Source organism: Rhopilema esculentum, chromosome 10 (genome assembly GCF_057945365.1).
Source record: "Rhopilema esculentum isolate cy_ngs chromosome 10, ASM5794536v1, whole genome shotgun sequence".
In the NCBI taxonomy this organism is placed as follows: Eukaryota; Metazoa; Cnidaria; class Scyphozoa; order Rhizostomeae; family Rhizostomatidae; genus Rhopilema; species Rhopilema esculentum.
In genome coordinates, this window is record NC_142824.1 from 12320218 (window position 1) to 12341655 (window position 21438).

The 21438-nt window shown below is 36.2% G+C and overlaps 1 protein-coding gene across 2 annotated transcripts; it reads right to left on the bottom strand.

The window, feature by feature from the left end:
• On the bottom strand, positions 1-19535 carry LOC135689375 (bromodomain adjacent to zinc finger domain protein 1A). 2 transcript variants are annotated; one of them, XM_065206581.2, is made up of 19 exons: positions 19139-19535; positions 18711-18986; positions 16955-17233; positions 15937-16039; positions 15194-15452; positions 14582-14796; positions 14312-14407; positions 13076-13214; positions 11341-11679; positions 10412-10631; positions 9259-9438; positions 7744-8167; positions 5962-6984; positions 5236-5641; positions 4501-4770; positions 3139-3357; positions 2624-2761; positions 1835-2016; positions 1-1369 (listed from the first exon to the last, which is right to left on the bottom strand). In XM_065206581.2, exons 1-19 carry the CDS (start codon positions 19249-19251, stop codon positions 1139-1141), a joined length of 5112 nt encoding a protein of 1703 aa, XP_065062653.2. In that variant the 5' UTR covers positions 19252-19535; the 3' UTR covers positions 1-1138. The 2 variants fall into 2 exon arrangements, with proteins under 2 accessions (XP_065062653.2, XP_065062645.2); XM_065206573.2 differs by having other exon boundaries at positions 4495-4770; positions 19139-19533.
• Positions 19536-21438: the final 1903 nt, after the last annotated feature.

Consider the following 21438-nt stretch of genomic DNA (forward strand, 5'->3'; position numbering starts at 1 on the left):
TAAAACTGTCACATCATTGTTTCAACAGATTTGTAAATTCATAAGAAAATGATTTTGCATCCAGGATAGCACCAGCTATTTATGAATATCGATTTAATTAATTGCATTTCTAACAAATTGCATTTCTAACTGCAAACCGTTTTAACATGAAACTGATATAATTTGATAAAACATTTCGAAAAGAAAACAGATCATTTTCGTATTAATATTATATTTCTCATTATACCACAAACTCACTGTCCCATAATTAGCTCATCCAGACAAAAAATAAGTGCCAACGAAACACGTTTGGAGAAAAAGCAAAGTGTAAATTGAAATATCAGACCTGGCATGTTGGGTGTAACGGAATCATTGAATCTTGGGTAACCGTAAATTATTGTTGGTAAATGCTGATAGCTTTTAAGGGGGCTCTGATCTTCTCCTATTTGAGGGCGTTTTCATAAGCTTTGTGTAGTGTTGTGATCATGCACTAATATTTTTTTAAGGGGAGAGGGGGGGTGATTGTGTATTATTTGGGACAGGGTAGTTGTGATCGTGTGCTATTCGGGAGAGTCGTGAGAAATTAATTTGACCTGTGGCATGTTGCAGTGTAAACCTATGGGATGGGAGAAGCATGCAAGGGAAGCAGGAACATTATTTAAAAAAGCTAGGCACATATCTGCTGTGACATAAGTCGCCTGTTACCTTTATTGCGTCGTACGCAAGAGAAAATTGGAGTTTGAAATAGGTAACAATAAGAAGCAGTTATAACCTTTATAACTCTACTTTATAACCTAGCGTTGTTTTGGGCATTAACCTAATAAAAAACCACTGACAATACGAATACAAACAACACATTTTGTTCACAAAAATTCCCGTAAATTAATGGGATTCTACAAAAATCAATTTCTGAGAATTGTGTGGATGTTATATCTTTTGCAACATCAGAAAGGGAAGATAATCCTTTTGAGGAAATTATTGATATGATTTGAAACCCTAGTAATGGCACAAAATTTAAGCACGAAACAAAATAAGGAAGATCTCTGGTGATTCACAAATGAAACATAATTTTCTAAGTAACGGATGAACGCCGTGGCTATTAAACTTGACCAAAAAAGAAAATTACACTGACAACAGAAAAGAGGCACAATTTTGTAAATTACACTTCAACAAGTTCTAATTCACACAGCCTCTGTTCAAAATAAATTGATAAACGAGACCCAGCGCGTGCAACCCCTGACCGAGGCGGATTGTACGTTTCACAATTGCTGAACATTAGTCTGACGTCATCGAGGAACTGTTGCAGAGAGCCATAGGATCCATTGTTGAGGTTCTGTTTCACGGTACTCAGATCCATAGGGTGATCAATGAAATCAAGGTAATCTGGAACCTAAAATAGAAGTGTTTGAGTGTTACAGAGGAGCAAATTTTACAAAGGTATCAACTTTAAGAAGGCTTGGTATAACACTAAAATGTTCCATAGTTACATGTAAGCGGGGTCAATTTTGCTGAAAATTTCTCCAGGTATTAATCAATTCAAAGTGTACCACGCGGGCACTTAGCCTCGGGAATATTTTCCCCGCGAGATGGGAGGGCTTTTTGGAAATAGAATTGAAATTGTGGTTGAAAAATGAAAAAATTGTGGTATCTTTTTATTGTATAAGAAGTGACAATATTAATGGCCTATTTGAAAATGCAATGCTTTGGTGTTGATGCATTCGAATAGGTATCTGCAAAATACGTTACATCTATAAAATGAACATTTACGGTACCAGAGGCTCACTGTGGAGTTTTGGCATAGTTAGCAGGTTGAGAAACCTTTAAATCTATATAAAAATCTGATGCTAGATCTTACCACTTTTGTATCGACTGGCAATAAGAACGGTTCTGCATCATCTGCTGCCAAGAGCTCTTCCACTAATTTAGAGCAAAGTCTTCGCTCGTATCTTCCAAAATTTTCTGATTTTCTTCTACTGCTGTTTGCCGTCGGATCCCCAATTGATCTTCTCGAACCGGCACCAGGTCGACTACCGTTTTCTAAAATTAAAAAAAAAACAATATCATTTCTGAAACACGATCCTTTAGCAAAGAAGCCTCACCGCATGTTGTTAATTGAAGCGCACCAAAGCCAGAAGGACTAAAAAACGAACATATAAAAGCAGTCACTACCAAAATGTTCGCTGAGCTAATGAGTATACAATTTGTGCAACATTTGCCTGCAGAATTGTTTCATACTTTGGCTAGGAAATGAAAATTTCTGTTATCATACAGGACAAGTCTTAATTGAGAGAGGCGAATGGAAACATTCAAAATTCTGAACAAGATATAGTTACAGAAATAAAATGACACTATAAAATACTGTTTTTCTAGAGCGAGCGTTCACCTATTTTAGATAGATGTGATAATGACAAAGAAATTAACAATTATATTGACCTTGAGTAGGGGACCCAACGATTTTCTTTTTTAAAAAGCCTAGATCGAACTGATTTCCCAAGAAACTATTGTCTTTTTGCTGCTTGGGCTAAGGAGGAATAATTAACAACTAGTCAGCCCCCCCCCCCTGAATAAGCACATCGCTAAATTGTAAACAATCTAAGATACGAGCTTAACCGGAGAGTTAACAACATGCTGCTTGAATGCTAACCTTGTTTTCCAGAAGATTCGCGTTGTCTACGACTTCTCGCCGGTCCTGGTGAAGAATATCGTTTTTTTTCGCTTGGTCCTCGAGTAGATTTCTTCGTTTTTGAATCATTGCCTTTAGACTCTAGCTTTTTCAGTTTTTCTACGAAATTAGTGGCCAAATTAAAAGTTGCAAAAGAAATATTCGAAGGTAGATGTCACAGAAGATATTACCAGTGGAAGATACTAACAGATATATTCCTAGATGGCAGGAATTTTAGAATGTGATAGGTGACAAGATTCTCACTTCCTAGATGTCTAGACTTGGGTTAATAAAATTGTGAAAAAACCTTAACTGAGCACCCATACCAACAGACGTTTTGTTTAATAAATACGATGCAATTAAAACGTGCTTTATTCTACGAGAAAATTTAACAGAAAAATGTGGAGTGGGGACTTCAGAGCCTGCTACGTATTACCAAAGGACGATCTCAAAATGTATGTATGAATGAGTCCAGTCAAGTCTGAGCAAATGCTCACCTCTCTGACGCTCTTTAGTAGTGACCCTCCTGGCTTTCGATAGATCCAACTCAGCACCAGTACATACTTGACAAGACCAGTCTCCTCGCGGTACCTTTCGAATTGGGGGGTATACACAGTTCAAATGGAATGCACGGGAGCAGCTGTCACAACAAAGCAAGTCTCCATGCTCCTCACAGACAGCACAATGATCTTCATGCTCGTCAGCCGGCTCATCTTCTGCAACGAAAATATTTTCAATGATTCAGATGAATGATTCAGAGCAACTGAATAGGTTGTATTCTTTCCTATTGGTTGCCAAGCGTGAATATTGTATTTTGAGTCGAATCATTATCCAAATAGGAGGCCGAATTTCATAACATAACTCCAGTCGTCAGTACAGATATTAAGGAGCTTTTAAGAAATTCAAGAGACTCTAGTGAAAACAATTTTGAAAGTTTAAAAACTGTGATTTTTTTTACTCCCCCACCCCTAATCAGTAGAAGGGTTTAGAAGAGATAATTTCAAGCCTTCGTAACTAACGATCGCGGAAACTTTTTACTGAGTAGAACGGCAGCTTTTTAATTTATCAAAGAATCAGCTTTTCAAAACAAATTTAGATTATCTTTAAACAGATTTCACACGTTTAGCTTTGGTGCAAAATAGTGCAAAATAGGCCTAAATCTATCTGTGTGGCACGTCTGTTGTCAGATTCTTGAATTCTTATTTGTCAATGCGGTATGGAGAATTTACGTCGCTCAGCTAATAAAAGATTTTTAACCTATGCTATGCAGCAACGGACATAATTTAATAAAGAATGATCTATTAACAAGTCTTTTGATAAGGTTATTTCGGGAAAAATGCCTAGAGATGTAGTATCCACCCTTAAATCCCTCAAAGTTTTTCAAATGTTTCACTATACTAGAGTGCAAAATATGCACACTTATTGTGTAGTTTTGAGAAATTTGTTGCATTACATTTTTCTCAATTTTGCAAGTACATTTTAGCATTCCTTTTCTCCAATTACACAAAGATAACATTTCCCAATAAACTCATAGCTGAAGATCCAATTTAAGAATTCAGCTCGTTGGGATAGACCCCAGAAGAATGACATTTAAGGAGCATCCACCTTTTCTAATTTTGGTAGAGAGTAAATTCGATAATAGTGGAACTATTGATTATTTTCCATCTTACTTTGTAACTCTTTGCATTACATTAAGAATTTTTGCTTGGTGTCTTCAAACGGTTATCAAACAATATATGTGACTGCTAATTGTATCGTTAACTGAATATTTCAGCAAATTCCTAACATCTTAATAGAAAATCTCAGCGGCACGAGCTTGCATCAACATCTGAAAAAAAAGTGAAAAAACAAACCTTCACCTGATTCTTCGTCATCTTCTTCCTCATCACTTTCAATAGCATCTTCGACTTCATCAGTCTGTTCTGTTGCTGCATCTTCTTCAATATCATCAACAAATTCTTCCAGCTTTGTTGGTCTCCTTCTACTTCGCTGCATCCGCTTTGGTTCTTTTGGCCTGCAGTCCGTGCAAAACCAATCTCCTTCAGGAATTTTCTTGACAGGAGGCTTCAAGCAATACATATGGAAGCCACGATCACAGCCATCGCACAACAGCATCTTCTCGGCGTCACCTATGGAAAATTGACACGATTCAATTTCGCCCTGAATAGCCAGATACAAGAGCTTAAAATATTGCATGATGCTGTAATTTATTTCTGTTTTTCTTGTAATTTCAGGAAATTTTGAAGTCAGTCATAAGGAGATATGCATTTGAGTTACAAATCGAGGTTAGCGAGGCTGATATTTAGATTTATTTAGAATCTACTATAAAGGGAGGCTGATATTTAGATTTATAGCATCAGAATTATTAACTACAATTGATAATAAATAATATCAATACATATTTATATATACATATTATATATTCATATCATGACCTGACAAAACCATAAAGCAAGCATATAACTGACAGTACAGCACACTTATCAATAAATTTTAAACGAGAAAATAAGGTAATGAGATCACGAGTGTTCTATAATTTTTTTTTACAATTACAAGATGAAAATACTCATAAGCATCAGTATCAACAACAATACCTTTCTTTCGGCATATTCTGCATCTTGCGTTCAACACCGATTTATTCCACATAACCGATCTGTCTAGTGTATTCAGATGAATAAATAGTTGCGAAAAGTTGGTTGCAGCATTCAAAGAAGCTTCCCATCTTTCCAAACTCGTTATCTCTTTCCTCAACAACTCCTCAGACGGCGCATTCGACGTAACACTCTTTTTATCATCATCAGCCTCTGACACATGGTCCGTTCCGTTCAAATCAGCTTTGGTGCTAGGAGCTTTCTTTTTGTCGTCACGTTTTGGCTTGTCCGTCTTCTCAGTTCCATCCGCGTGCGCAGCTTCGATCATTTCTCGGATTCTTTCACGTTTTGTCTCTTCGTCTTCACCAAGAGGAGGCTTCAGGTATTTTGGATCAATTCCTCTTTCAATCTACCGAGGTTTGCAGAACAAGAAGAAAGGAGACGTGATTAATGAGATGGGAAAAACAACAATGAAGCTTAACGGAGCCATTGCGACTATCAAAGCGAAGTAAAGGTATCATTATAAGCTACGTTTGTACAATATTTATATAATTTGATTGTGCTCCATAAATTGAAAAACCTTCAACAAAAAATACTAATAATGCTTGAACTACAATTTCAATATATACTTAAATTATAGGATAGATATCACACAATGAGTAGGAATATGGCCCGCACAAATTGGTAAAAGCAACAATATCTAAATCGATTCCGGTGACATGAACCCACCTGATATAATGCAGTAGCCAACGTCTTAACTCTTGGATTGATCATTGGAGTGGAAATACTGACGGGGGTACTGCATCTTGAGCTTTCCTTGTTTGGATTGTTCTTTTCAATAAACTTCAAAGTTAGGCTCTTAAATGCAGAGTCTTGCAATACGACAGGGGTAGAATCCAAGCCAATCTCACTGCCTAAGGAATCATCCAGTTTGGTGTTGGTATTTGGACCTTCATCGACTTCCATCTTGTCTTTATCTGGAAAGTCCTCCTTGGGCGATTGACCATTTTCAGCCGGTCTCATTTCTGCATCTTCTGAAAACTGTAAAGGCTCCTTATGTTCCACCGCATTGTCAATGTCTCCCTCAGTGATAATCTTCCTTCCGCAATCATCGTTTTCCACACAGCCAGACAATAATTCGTTAATTCTGCTTCCAACTTGTTCTCGCCACTTTTCCCTATCATCGACCTTAATAATCCCTAAACTGGCTAGCCAAAGTCTCTCTTCAAATTCAAGCAGCTGATCACGTAGATTTGCTTCTAAGAAATCCTCCATACTCTTAAACAATGACTTGTCGATTTCCTGTTTTGATTGCCGAGTCTTCCCATGATCCTCTTCCTTAACTGATGTCAAGAGCGTACAGTTGCCAATAGCCATTCCAAGTTTCTCCGAGATTTTGTCCAATTTTCCTTTCAGTCTGAATTCGCGTCGTCCCCTTGGGCTTAAACTGTCAATCAAGTGGTCAATTTCGTTTGTTGCTCCATACGCAGACCATGGGTAGCGACATTTCTTCGCGTAAACGTGTGGATCCATCCCCTTCCTGACATTTTCTATTACAGTACTAATGACTTTACTATGAGGAATCAACTTACGTCTTTGGTCATCCATTTTACATCGATATTTTTTAAACAAAGTATCACAAAAAGGTTTTCCGTCGTTTTTCAGTTTTATGATTTCATTAAGCGACACTTTAGGGAATACTGTTCTGCTCTCAGAGTCCTGCTTTGTCTCGGCAAAGTCGTCGTCGATGCCCTTTGGAATAATGCAAATAATCAATGCAGAAAGATTCGACCAAAACAGCTAAGAAATGCTGAGCAATTGCACAAATCTATACAGACATATTGGGCAGGGAATAAAATGTGAGATGGTGACTTAAAGGGGCAAGATATAAAGCTATGTCAATCCATAATCAATGCCAAAAGTCTTACAAACGCCCTTGTAGTGAAAATATCCTGTTAAAAATAAAAGCTGCCGGTAAAACGGATCAATCAACACTTCACCCAAAAATGATATTTATTGCAGAAATAACTTTCATAACGATAGGAAAGGAAGCAATAACACGATAAAAATAGCATTCTTTGAAGGCGAAGAGGGAATGTTACTGACACTTTATAGACATTTCAAGCATACCAAGATATTTAGAAGACAATGCAGGTTTACTGGTAAAAATCGCTTGCTTGGTGCGCTCTGCCTAATGATGTGATGCCACCTTTAAGGCTCAAGAAAACACGGTTTTTGGAAATTCCCAAATAAAATATCAGAAGCAAATCAAATAGGTTTATGCTGATATCTGCAACAATTAAAACACAACTCTCATCTATTCGAATGAATAGATGAACAAGATTGCGGGTTTGGTAATAAAAAAGGGCGTGGAAAATTACCCAGGTAAAAAACGTTCTCTCAGCTGTTACCAAATACACCCTGGCAAAGGACAGGGCGATGGGAAAATTTGCCAATTAGAACTCAGTTGGAAAATTTGCTAGTTGGAAAATCATATGGATCTCAGCATACCTTCGTCTGGGAATCTTCGCTACAATCATACTCGTTTTCATCAAACTTGTCACCAACATTCTCTGCTAGCTGTTTCGCTTTTTCATCAGCTTCTACAAACAAGCCATCAACATGTCTGAAAGACCAATAACGATTGTAAATGCGGTCAAGACCGAGCGGTGCCACTGACCGAATTGAAGAATATTTAGAGATCTCTTCAAGTAACTCCTTTTCTTGTCTTTTGAATTCTTCCCGCTTTCTGTGCTCTTCTTCCTTTTCTTCTTCCGGTTGATCATCCTTCTTTCCTTCTATACCCGTAGACATATCAAGATCTTGGTCAATTTTGTTATCCTGTTGTTTGTTTTCAGTTGCATTAATTTTACCTTCCTCGGACTTCGATTTTCTCCCACGTTTCTTGTTGGAAGTTGTAGGAGCGGGGCTTGTTCTAAAATCGAAAAATAAATCGAAGAGTGAGCTCAGTTATAACATACAGTATTTCATAGGATGATTATCTGTTTTAATATAGATATAAGAGACGGGGTGTTTCAGAAGCTAGAGCAATTGATTGCAATGCAGAGAAGGTCTCGGATTCAAGCCGGGGCTCAACCAATTACTTGGACTGTCTGTCTACCCAGAAGCAAATTGGCATAGGATAGCGACACTGAATGATTTAAGGCTGCGAGCAGAAAACTTGACATCTTTTTTACTTATGCTTTGGTACATCCTTCATGACATGTCTTTTTTTAACATACTTGAACGAGATACAACATAAGTTTTACAGCCTATATATAACATATACAAAAATAATAATTATTAAAAACCTTTTGACGTTAGTGTTACAACAGTATGGATACAAAGCAATAGTAGCAAATGCGATATCGCATCTTTTGATTGCAGGCGGAGCAAGCGTATATGTTTCCACATAACCAGTGGTTGACTAGAGATTGAAATAAATGTACATCTGTGGATGATTTTCTCACATCAGAAAGGATATTCGGATCTTGGGGCCCAAGAAGCTTCGTTTCAAAAATGTTAGTTTTAACTTTGGAAATATAGAGAATGTTTCTTGTGCGAAGATCATGACTTGTGTACTTGTGGGAAGAAAACTCTTTCATAAAATTACCAGATTTAAGCTATTTTAGATATTTAAATTGCTGGTAATTTAATAGAACGAACCGGACCGTTGTAGATCGATGGAAATTATTGGTGCTCAATTTTAATGAAAAACACTACTGCAAAATAATATCAGATAAAGTACCTCCGCAAACGCGGTACGGAGGTTTATCCCTCTCTTTGCCGGTCTTTCAAACTGACGCCGAAGAAGTAAAAAAGGAGAATCGTGTAGCTCGCCTTTAATATCAATTTCATTTCCATCAAATTTATCATAACATCGATCTATAACTTCACTTCGTTTGCATACCTCGTCTTGAAAACAAAACAATTTTAGTTACCATGATCATTAAGTGAAAACTAAAGAGTTTCTTACACACCACACACAAACATAAGTGATTAAAAGATATCAGTAGATAAACTAACCCTTGATCGGCTTTAGATTCGTTTTCCCTGGCTTCTTTCTCTTTCTTCTTTTTCTCCTGTTCTTCTTTTTTTCTTGCACTCTCTTCCATTTTCCTTCTCCATCGTCCAGCTGAATCAAGTTTTCGTCTTTTTTGTTCTGCATTTTGCAACTCTCTGAGCTTCTTCTTCAATTCTTTTACCCTCGAATTAAAAAAAGAACTTCTTATCAAAGGAAAAGTTTAGAATTTAAAAAAGGAAACTGAATATACAGTGGCTTGTTAATTTCGAGAACGGGGGCATCAGGGTATGAAAACCCACCCGACTATGCGACCGGGTGGTCACAGAAATCTTTCATGACTAAGTTTCTTCAGAAAACTTTTCTAAAAATATACCCTTTTGCAAAATGCACATTTGTTTCTTTCATGTTCGTTAAATGTAGAAACATGAAGACCAAAGCAGCTTTTCTTAAGTTTATGTGTCTTGTACAGGTTGAAATGGTTGCTCTACCTGTGAACCCTTGAAAATGTTTTCACTAATTCTTGTTTGATAAAAATTAACAGTTTTTCATCTGGCTTAATAGTCTTTGTTGATGCACCCAAGGCCCCTGCTGTTTATTGCATATCATGGTGAATTTAGCTTTTCAAAACAAATTTTCTCTTATGCTTTTGGCAAAAAATGTCTTCTTGGGGTTTTTAATGTTGTTTGTTTTCATTCTTGCCCCCATCATCCAAGATAACTACCCTCATTTGATCTGCATTTGTACATTTTCACCTGCATTCTTTTGTTAATATTCTTATCAGTTAGGAGGTTATTAGTATCCTTCCCTTCTTTGCAGGAAAATTATGCATGATTTTGGTCCGGTCGTAGGAAGGAAAATTGTATTAATTAAAATTTTATTAATTAAAGCAGCCATGAACTGGCTCCTTTTAAAAACATCGTTAGTACCAGAGTAGTAAACATTATTAGTGGTATTAGTTTCTGTTGTTGACAACTTGCTATTGACGGAATGTTTTGGGTTTTGTGAATTAGTACAAGATGAGTTCACGTGATCAGTGTCAGGTCCACCAATAGCATTGTAGCAAGAAAATCTTGACTTGGCGCATTTGGGTATACCCACTCCTTTTATCATGACAAAATTTCTTTAAATGTAGTTGCAGGTGCATAAAATACTTACTTTTCAAAGGAGTCTTCGATATAGTCTCTTGTTGTTGTCAAAGTCAAAATTTGATTGCAGAGAACGCAAAGGATTTTAAGCTTGTCCTGGATAGGCAGGTCGTACAGACAATTTGTGTGCAGCGTAGTGAGAATCGATTTCTCCTTATGTCGAAAATCTACGCAAGGGTCGTCACTGAACTGAAATCCTTCTTTCGTTTGCCACATGTTTCTATTCCCTCCTAATTACAAAAGGTGTAAAAAATAACAGTGAATGGCCGAATATTTATTGACAGATAGAGGTTTGCCATAAATGGACGAAAAAAGTGGGGATATATACAGTAAAAAGTAGGGGTGTAATAACAATTTGGGGTGGAGTAAAAAGTGGGGATGGAGTAAAAAGTGGGGATGTACAGTAAAAAGTAGGGGTGTAATAACAAGTGGGGGTGGAGTAAAAAGTGGCGATGTAGTAAAAAGTGGGGGCGTTGTACAAAGTGGGGGTGAATTTTAATTTACATCCTCAGTATAGTAAGCCAAGAAGATGAAACATATTTCTATTGGATTCAAAACATTGTCAATTGAGAAGTGCTAGTCACTGACAAATTTCGTTACAAAGGCCTTAACATGATGATTCTTATTTTCTGCTGTCAAAAAATAACTCAACATTAAGCATCAATTCTGAATTCTTGTCCCTCTTCTTTGAAATATTTGATTTTCATTTGTACCAGCGAAAAAAATATCCTTAACAAAGATAATTTGAACATAATGGCAAAGAAACTACAACATTTGAAGATTTCGCCTAGCATAATAAACGGAATTAAAGATTCGTGATGAAAGTTAAATTGAATAGAAATCAGGGCGGATCCTCTTTTTCCGGTTCAAGAAAGAACGGGAGTCAGCTTTTCAAAGAGGTATTATGGAGCAATTAAAGGCATAGAGACAGAGACATACCAATTTTCACTCCTGAAGAAAGTATGTGCAAGCGAAGTACTTCAGTTAGGGTGAACGGATCTATAGTCAACTCGTCTAGAGCCATCCCTTGATGCAGCATCGACCAGGCAGCGGCAGCAGTGGCATTTGAAGATACGTGTCCGTGTTCGTGTTCCTGGTACTGTTCCAGTTCCATTTCAGGCTCATCTGGAGTGTTAGTTCCGTTCGTTGAGTCGTCGTCATTCACATCCTCTTCGTTTTCTTCCTTAGAAATCGTGAAGAATGTTTGCAAGAGGAACTTAACGATATCATAGAAAGATCCCTCAGCGTCGTGCTCGTGAAGGGCAGCTTCCACAAAGCCTGCATTAGAACAGGTACAATTTAGTCACTAAATTAACCAACCATTGGTTGATATTAGCTGAGGGTAATGCTTTGTTTCCAAAGCAAACGACCTTCTTAACGTAGCTATTTAAGGACAAAGCTTGTTGTAAGAGCAACCGAAGCATTCATGAGAAACATTCTCCTGCCAATATCATTCAGAAGAAAATGACAACGCCAGGCCCGGCAAGATAGGGGTAAGGGGGCGAGGGGGCAAGGGGGCGAGGGGGCAAGGGGGCGATTGCCACTGGACTGAAAAAATATGACATGGCAATTACAAAACATATCTATATTAGGAATGATAAAAAAGCTTTATGAATACAAATTAAAATTTAATAAAGAAAATTTTATGCATTTTAAATCCATATCAAACGCATTTTAGGTCTATTGTTATGGGTAGGAACAGGTTCAAGCATTTTTCGGCCTGGCTCTCGGCGGTCTTTGATAAAGTAGAGTTATTTACAATCTAAAGGGTAAAGAGAAAACTGTATGAGCAAAAGTGACAAAATAGCTGGGCGTTTTGTTAAATGCAAAATAGACTGTTTGTGTTAAGAAAAGAAGATATTTTTCTTAAGATTTTCAAAAGTATTCTATACTTGTAAAGTATTCTATACTTGGAAGGAGTTTTATCTGATGATAGAAAAATATAATGTAAAATAGAAAATTTTTTTTATCGAAAATTTCTGCATTGAACAGCTCGAGATCTAGAGTAAACTTGCTGAAATTCTAGAAATATTTTGATTATATTTATAAATATAAACAAAAAAATTTCAGTTTAAACTCTTCTGTCCGTTTAATGGCACGGCATTAATGTAATTGAGGATAAAATTAAACTACAAACAAAATAATGAAATTCACAAATCATTTTTCTTTTGCTGTAGTTCATCAAGTTATAGCCATAAGATCCACTTTACATTACCGTTGTGACCATATTATGTGAAAAATGTTATCTAAATAAACAAGCCAGTGCTTGATAATAAAATTCAAGTAATTCCCCCTTCAGAGGACATCCTCCATTAGAAGCTATCCCCAAACAATTCACTAACAGCTTCGTCTCAAAAAAGAAGACAATGAGCACCTTCTATAATATTCGTATATATCGAGGTGAAAGGCCAAGGCAAACATGAGACATTCATACAGAAAGTTACTCAATCTCTTTACAACACATGTGTATATGACGTCGCTAGGCGTTACTCAGGGGGCCTGGGACCTATTCTATTACAACTTCCCATGACATTTGAAAATTTCCTATGCAAGTTTTGCATATCTAATTTGTGATGGCGATTTCTGATTACTCATGGTTATGATTGATGGCGATTGATGATGTTGGATATGCGCTGAAATGAGAAGAAAAAACTAATAATACCAAACTACGCACCATATGTTATATCTTGTTGAAACGAGTCTTTGATATCGTAGAATGCGCCAAATATATTTAGAAACTCGACAACCATCAGTGCATCACCAAACAAATCACCCTGCATCTTTGTTGCTAAGCCTTGAGGCTCGGGCAGATCCTGCATTGAAATGTAATCATAGTTGCAGCAATAAGCAAACATAAGCAAACATAAGCAAACATAAATACAACGCGTCCATACATTTTCAAATAAATATTAATTTAAAGACAATGTTCTTCGATAGTCAAGACATTAAATCGAATAGTCTCTTATTCTGAGGATCGCAAGTATAAAAAAATTAAAATATTAGAAAATCTTAAACAACAATGAAAGTTGCAAGAAAAGCAACCTCTAGACATCGCCAAGAGTATAAACTAAAAAAAATATTCAACCTTAGAGGCACCAAAGGACATAGAAGGAATCTTTTGGTACAGCGGTGGAAACATAGGACCTTTTCTTTTTGGAGTAAGCAAAGGATACACACGGCTTTCCCTTTGGAGTAAGCAGTAAAGCGTAGGACCTCACCCTTGGAATAAGCAAGGGAAATACAGTCTTCCCGTTGGAGTAAGCAAAGAAACAAAAGACCTTCCCTTTACACAAAGGAAACACACGGCCTTCCCTTTCGAGTAAGCAAAGGAAGCACGCAACCTTCCTTTTGAAGTTAGCAAAGAAACAAAGGACCTTACCATTAGTCAAAAGATACACACGGCCTTCCCTTTCGAGTAAGCAAAGGAAGCACGCAACCTTCCTTTTGAAGTTAGCAAAGAAACAAAGGACCTTACCATTAGTCAAAGGATACACACGACCTTCCCTTTGCAGGAAGCAAAGGATGCATGCAACCTTCCTTTTAGAGTAAGCAAAGAAACAAAGGACCTTCCCTTTTGAGTAAGCGAAGATAACAAAGGACCTTCCCTTTTGAGTAAGCGAAGATAACATAGGACCTTCCCTTTTGAGTAAGCAAAGAAACAAAGAACCTTCCCTTTGGAGTAGGCAAAGGAAGCACAAAACCATCCTTCTTTGGTAAGCAAAGGAAACACGGTCTTCCCTTGGAGTAAGCAAAGCAACAAAGGACCTTCCTTTTAGACAAAGGAAACACACGGCCTTCCCTTTGGAGTAAGCAAAGAAAACATAGGACCTTCTTTTTAGAGTAAGCAAAGGAAAACACAACCTTCTATAAATACCTCCACTTGTTGATACAGCAAATAAAATATACATACTTTCAGATCTTCCAATAATAGATCATCCCTGACCCTCGTCCACTCCCTCAGGAATTCGGTTTCTAGCTTCCTTATTTCTGTTGTGCGTTCTCTCTCCTGAAAAGATTAAGCATATGATAATGTTTTGATTTCTCTAAACACGTTATAGAAAAAACCTAATCAGTATTGAGGGGCACAGCAGATGCTTTAAACAGAAATCTCTTTCTTTATTGCTGATAAATTGGCCAAGATAAACAAACAAGTTGACTTGAAAAACAATATAAATTTCACCTTTTCTCTTTCAAACTTCCTTTTTTGTTTTTCCTCCTCCTTTTCCTTTTTCAATCTTTCCTTTTCCTTTTCCTTTTCCACTAATTTTTTCTGCTTTATTTTCTCTTTCTGAGCTTGCTCCTTCAGCTTCTGTTTTTCCAAGAATTTCTTTTTCTTTGCAGGTGTCATATTTTTCAGTTTCTCTCTTAATTGTTCTTCTTTCTGTTCTGTACTCACTGTCAATAAATCAAGGAGAAACTAAGAACATCGTTTGTGATGTGACTGATAACTCATTAAAGTAGATAGATGAAATCTTGACCAAAAACAAACATCTTTTGCTTCAAATACGTAAAAAAAACCTTTAGGCAGAATCATCAAACATTTACAAGGTTTGGAGGTCTCATTTTGGCAGTTATTCTTTAAAAAACATTGATGGAAACTGAAAATATTTCAACAAATAACTTCACATAGATACCAGGATAATACTAGATAGAATATAAATACAGTTAGTTAGTTGCAAATATCTCTATCTTTTACTCATAAAAAGTTCCCTTCAACACTGGTAGTCATAAGGGGAAATTCCAATTACCAATTAGACGAATTATGGAAGTTTAAGAGCAAATGATCACTTACAACTTTTCCTCTGCTTTTTTGCCCCTGAATCAGACTGATTCACATTCCCTTTTGGTATTTTTGATTTCTTGCCCTCTGAAGATGACGCCAAATTTGAATCAGACGATTTCCGCTTCTTTGAAGGTGTCAAATTATCATCATTACTGTTAAACTTGCCAGAAGACCTTTTCCTTTTGTTTTTCAGTTTTAGTGGTGTTTCTGCAGAGAGAGGTCCCGATATATGGGCTGCTCCAAGGGCATATTTGGCAACAAAGTCAGGCTAAAACGAGATGATAAGAAAGAGCACTTAGTGCCACAGCACAATAAATAACCACATGCAGTGTGCTTACAAAAATAGTGTCATTTTTGAGGATTAATTAATACCATTTCCAGGAAAATTTTACAATTTCTCTATATTTTGCCAGATTTCCATCATGATAAAATTTAAGAGGAGAAGCATATTTTAACAAGAAAAGCTTTTCCAATATATATATTGTGTGGTTAGACAAGGGAATTGTGTTTATAGCATAATTTTGGACTTGTTAGACTAAACAGGGTTTATAAAACCAGGACTCCACTATATAGAAACAACCTAATACACTAGAAATATATATACTTGAAACGATAAAATACATTATTATAAGCTGAATGTCATCTTCTGAGTCTTAAAATGCAAATGTTTGGGGGGGCCTCAAAACCCTTCAAATGCCTCATTTTCTGGCGAAATCCCTTCATTTTCATTATGTGTGCTACATCACACTCACCTCAACTATCCAGTAACCACTTTCAGACAAGGCTGTTGTTCTCTTGCAAGTTTGCCTTAGCAGAAGTCTGATGATGTCTCTTGTTAAGACTCCTCTGCATCTCCTAAAGTACCAAGGTTTAATTAGAAATAGCATAAGCAGCATAAAATCATTTCCAGGCATGTACATTTTGAGGCACAAACATTGCTACTCTGATTCTAGCAAAAACATGAACAGAAGCCCTGAAGGTATTAGAGGTCTGGCCCTCTCCTCATTTTTGAAATAGAGGTTAACCCGAGGCTAATCTAAACATTCCACCTTAGGGCCACATGGTGCCAGCGAAGCGGGCTTCCTAGGAGGGCTAGTGTAAAAAATAAAATGGCTTATGGTTGGAGTATTCATGTATAACAAATAGATATATGACTTACAGGGATTCGGGATACTGGACATTAAAACTCAGTAGTATGTGTTTGCAGCTTCTCTTCTATGGAAACAGCATTCATTATCACCTCCTATTTTGTTAAAAGTTTACCTTTTTGTACATGCTAAAGATTCAATCTGCCTATGCCTGCCAACCTTTGGCAACATACTCTTCACAAATAAATCTGCACAAATCACAATGTTATAACAGAATTTACTTGTCATAATTTGAATGAAGAAATCTAAATTTAAAGACACTGAGTCATGGTAAAAGAAGAAGGTATACCCAAATACACAGAGTCATGATTTTTGTGCTGCAGCGCTATTGGTGGACCTGAGACTGATCACATGAAGCTGCACAATACTGATTAACAAAACAGCTTCAGTCAATAGCAAGATGTCAACAACGGATGCCAATATCACAAGAAACTACAGCCATCATGCAGAAATCAAGAAACCCTCTACAGGGTCTGTTTATTTACAATGACTTGATGCTTTTAACAACTATTATTGGCTACTTATAAACTAGTAAGCTATTTAATTTTTTTCATCATATCAAAAACTTTCTTCATTTGTTAGTTTCTACTTACTACGTGAAAAGATAAGATTCAATAATAACCTCATTTCTTTTCCTTTACATTGCAGTACATCTGATGAAGCCTCTGATTTGCTTGGCTTCACTTCATATACAAATTCATCTGCAAGATTTTTCTTTGGTGATAATGCTAAGCCTTGGGGATCATTGCCTCCTTTCTTTGGTGTCTTCTTTTTTGGTGTCAATACACCAGTATCATTCTCTTGCTTGTTAGGAGAAGCTTCATCAACTAGCTTCTTTGGAGTTCCATCTAATTTATTTTCAGAACTTGTTGCATGGACTTTCTCGATCTTGGCCCTTTTCCTGGAATAAAAGTTAAAAGCTCAAGAAAACACCAATTTCATAAAGAAGCAAGAAGGATTTTGTTGTTATCTTTTTTCAAAACTGGATATTGTGCTGGCTTTAAAGGCACTGATTTAGGAAGATTCATAAGTAAAATAATCCTTTATTCTAGGCAAAAAAACCTCTTGATATCAAAACCTTTGTCTCAAACTTAAATGTAACAGAAAATTAATTAAAAAAAATTTTTGAGTTGGAAATTGAAGATACTTAAAACTTATTTCATTTTGTAAAGATTTCTAATTATTGAACAGAAAGGTAACACATCAAAATAAGGAAAATACAGCATAAAACTCCCTGTTTGGAGGTTATTAATGTTTTTGTAAGATATTTTTCTATCAAGCTGGGAGAGTTTCTTGCTCTTACCAAGTTTCCTATAAAAGTGTAGTTATACCAGTTTAGAAACGCATAAAAACTGGAGTAAAAAGATTCTGAAAGATGTAAATGAAACAAAAAACATCAAGAGGAAGGCCAAATTAAGATGTATAGGGAGGGAAATAATTTTCTAAATTCAAAACCCAAACTTTTGGGATCTGGGTGGAATTACTTTGGTGAAGGAAAAAACAGAAGCTTCAAAAAAGAAATGTCACTTGAATCAGAGAGAAAACCACAAGGATGATGTCATTTAAAAATATTGAAAGTATACTTTTTTGCTAAATAAAAGAACAAAAACAGCTTAAACTGGTTATATCGATAAACCTTTAGATTGCAACAAATACATTGAACCAAAGTACATAAAGAAAACAGCCTCATCAAAATGTTTGCCACAATAGGGTTCTACATGGGGTAAAAGGAAAACTTCTTTACACTGCTGGCCCCTCTAGTGAAAGTTAACTTCAAAAAATTTGTTTCTTTTACATTAAATTTGCTAGAAATGACAAAATATCATAAACTCAGGACACAATTTGTTGCTCGAAAGTTATTAATACAATTCATTAGGGCATGCAAGAGATGGGATTTGAAATGTTACTTTGCAAACTTTATTTCTGAGTGTCATCATTGTGAACAAACTGCCCAGAGATGGCAATATTACAATATAACATGGTTATCCTTCTCTTAAAATCAAGAAACCCCTTTGTTGTCTTCTTCAAACTATTTCAAACAGGCAGGAAGAGCTTTAATGTTTTGTTGAAGGGGGTAATTTATATTTCAAATGGTAACACTGGATATGACAGTGCTGAACACATTTCTGTAAAAATGTCTACAAATTGTAGTATTTTTGTGAAATTATGACTGTCAATGATGTATAAATCTTAACTATGGAAAAAGTATTTGAAACAAACAAGTCAGTCATAGTAGCTCAAGTTTGCTGAAAGCAAGGACTGGGTCTAGTGCCTGGACTTATAAGTGATTGGCAGCCATGTTTGTCTGTTCACTGAACTCATCCATTAAACATTTCTGATACCAGAATGTGTATTTAGCAGTTATTGTAACAACTTACCATTGGTCCTTGACTTTTACTTCCACGATTTCCCCTTCCTGGTAACGTTTTTTGAGGTAATCCATAATCTCGTCACAAAGATCTCCGATACGACTTCGCTTTGTTTGATGAACTAAAAGCAGCACAGCTCTCTTTGTCGCATCAGGGACAGCTTCCAATGCCTTTCGGACACTTTCCTCTGATTCTGTGGCCTCTTTGTATGTAAGGCCACTTCGACCCGTGCCTTCGCATGTCCAAAGGAGACTGTTGCACAAAATTACTCTTTCAAAAAATTCACTGGAAAGGAAAAATATTCTTCAATTGAACGAAAATGCCTGCTTTCCGGTAAAATTAGCACAGAAGGATAGACGGTTACCACAACTAGGCCGGTGGGCCTAAAGAACATAATTCATGCGGTTGTAGGAGAAATGACAAAACAACACACTTACTCGTAGTCAGTAAACACTTCGTCAGTTAGCTCGAAAAAATATACTTCGTCTTCTTCTTTTAGACCATTTGGTTGAATCTTGGGACGAAATGGTTTTCCCCTCAGTAACGGCATTTTGGATGGCTTGACTTTATATTATTTGGCATCCAGAATGACTCAAACTCGGCATTGAGCAGGAAATTGCAGCACCAAGCGCTAATTTCTACTTTGTAACTAACTTTGCTTTTTCAACCCAAGAAGAAGCTAAATTTATCAATAAGACATCTAAATCTAAGCAACTTACAGACGCTAAACTTTTATGTAAAACTAAAAAAGCGCGCGTCGAGGACTTGTTCCATCGTGCAGTTATTGTTCATGATTGGATGGAGGCAGGATCGTGATTGGCTGACTGCAGGAGGATGCATTCGAGACCTCTTTTTCGTTCCTTAGAAATTTCGAAACTTTAACACGCGCAATATAGTGAAAGTCAGTGAGTGAAAGAATTGGATAGTGACTTAAGTATACAAGTTTCTGCTTACTTCAAGCCATTATCACTCGTTTATACTCCGTGCTATCTTCAAATAAGAAATATTTATGCTCAAGTTCCGCAATTTCGCCGCTCAAATGTTGGAATACGGAATAAGGAGCTTCTTTGGAGAAATTCAAAAACTTGCGGGAGTGACGCGAAAGAGCACAAGGCTGTAAAGAAGCTTGACATTCGTCTTTAAAGGAAAAAGATAAAGAACTAAAAAAAGATATTCAATACAATTTAATTTTATTCGTTATCTACAGAAAAAGAATACTACACTCATTTTTTTACAAGAAACAGGTTATAAGAAACAGTAGGCTCAATTTTTCGAAAGTTAAGAAACAACCCTACCCAAATTGAAAAAAGTTAAAAAACTTTTATAATTTGCAGTTTTAATTTTCCGAGTTGATACTAGAAACAGTCTTGACATTAAACATCACTGTACATTGCAACACTACAATCGACATGCAGTTTGCATTCATTCTCAGTAAATTGCACACTCAAGAAGTTTCCATTTAAAAATTTGTTTTGCCTTCAACTTGACATTGATGAAGTTCAATGAGCTTAACTGTTGTCAGATCTCAACAAAGTTAATAATTCTAGGGAAACAAAACTCCTTGATCACTTTGTTAGTTTATATCTGAAAGTGAGTGATCTATTCACTTGACCTTGGAAGCACGTTTAAAAAATTCATAACCTAAGGAATTTAAGAAACATGTAAAAATCTTTTTGTAGCAAAATGACCAGAAAATTTAAGAAACTGCCTACCAGCACCGGACCTTAGTTTCTTATAAAAAATACGTGTATATTGATACTGTAATTTACACGACCCAAGAAACGAATCAAGGTGTGTTGAACTGCAAGAGAAGAAGGAGAAGCAAAAAGGGAATAAGAAAAACTGAAAAAGAGACCTAGAAAAGAAAAGAAAAGAAAAGAAAAAAAAGCGAAGAAAATTTTTGATAGTAGTAGTTTGCAATTATTTGGTTAAGATAAATGATTTGCAAACCAAGTTGCAGAAGAATAATCCTAAGTCTCAGATTTAAGTATTCATGACGAGGGTAGCAAAAGTAAGATTTTAACAAGAGTTTAGAAACAAGGGAACACAGGAACATACTTAGAATGCCTTTGTGACTTGAAAGCAATAGATACAAAATCCGTCACGCAACGCAAATGACCTAAAATATATTAAAACAAATGATTTGCTTTTTTGTGAATTGCAAAGAAATATTTCGGAAATCCACTTCGCACGAGCTAGATCCAGAATTCTAGCCTGTGTTGGAGCACAGGCTAAAACACTAATGGGATAATGAAAACATTTTGTTCGAAATTATTCAAACTGACAGGGCTAAAGAAGAACAACCAAAGAAAATCAAGTGATTGACAAATGTCATTTATAGACCAAACTAACCTTTCTCATCGAAATACTTTTTGAGAACAATTTGAGGTAATTACAATATATAAAGATCTTTCTACACGATCAAACATCAATTTTGATGAGATTCAAGTCAAAACATCAACCAATCAATCAAGGATGACCTCGAGATCTCTATTAAGTGTGACGTCGTAAGAATATATTGATGTGTGACGTGTTTTTATTATTTTGACTGGATTAATTATAAGTACCACGACAAAGAAAAAAGACATAATGTTTTAAACATTCGACAACTTTTTGCTACATCATGACAATCCGATAAATAGACAAATTTGTTAAATCTCTACTCATGTCGGAGGTAAACTAAGAGAAAACTCATTGGATTATTGGTAACATAACGCATTCAACACAAACAAATGTT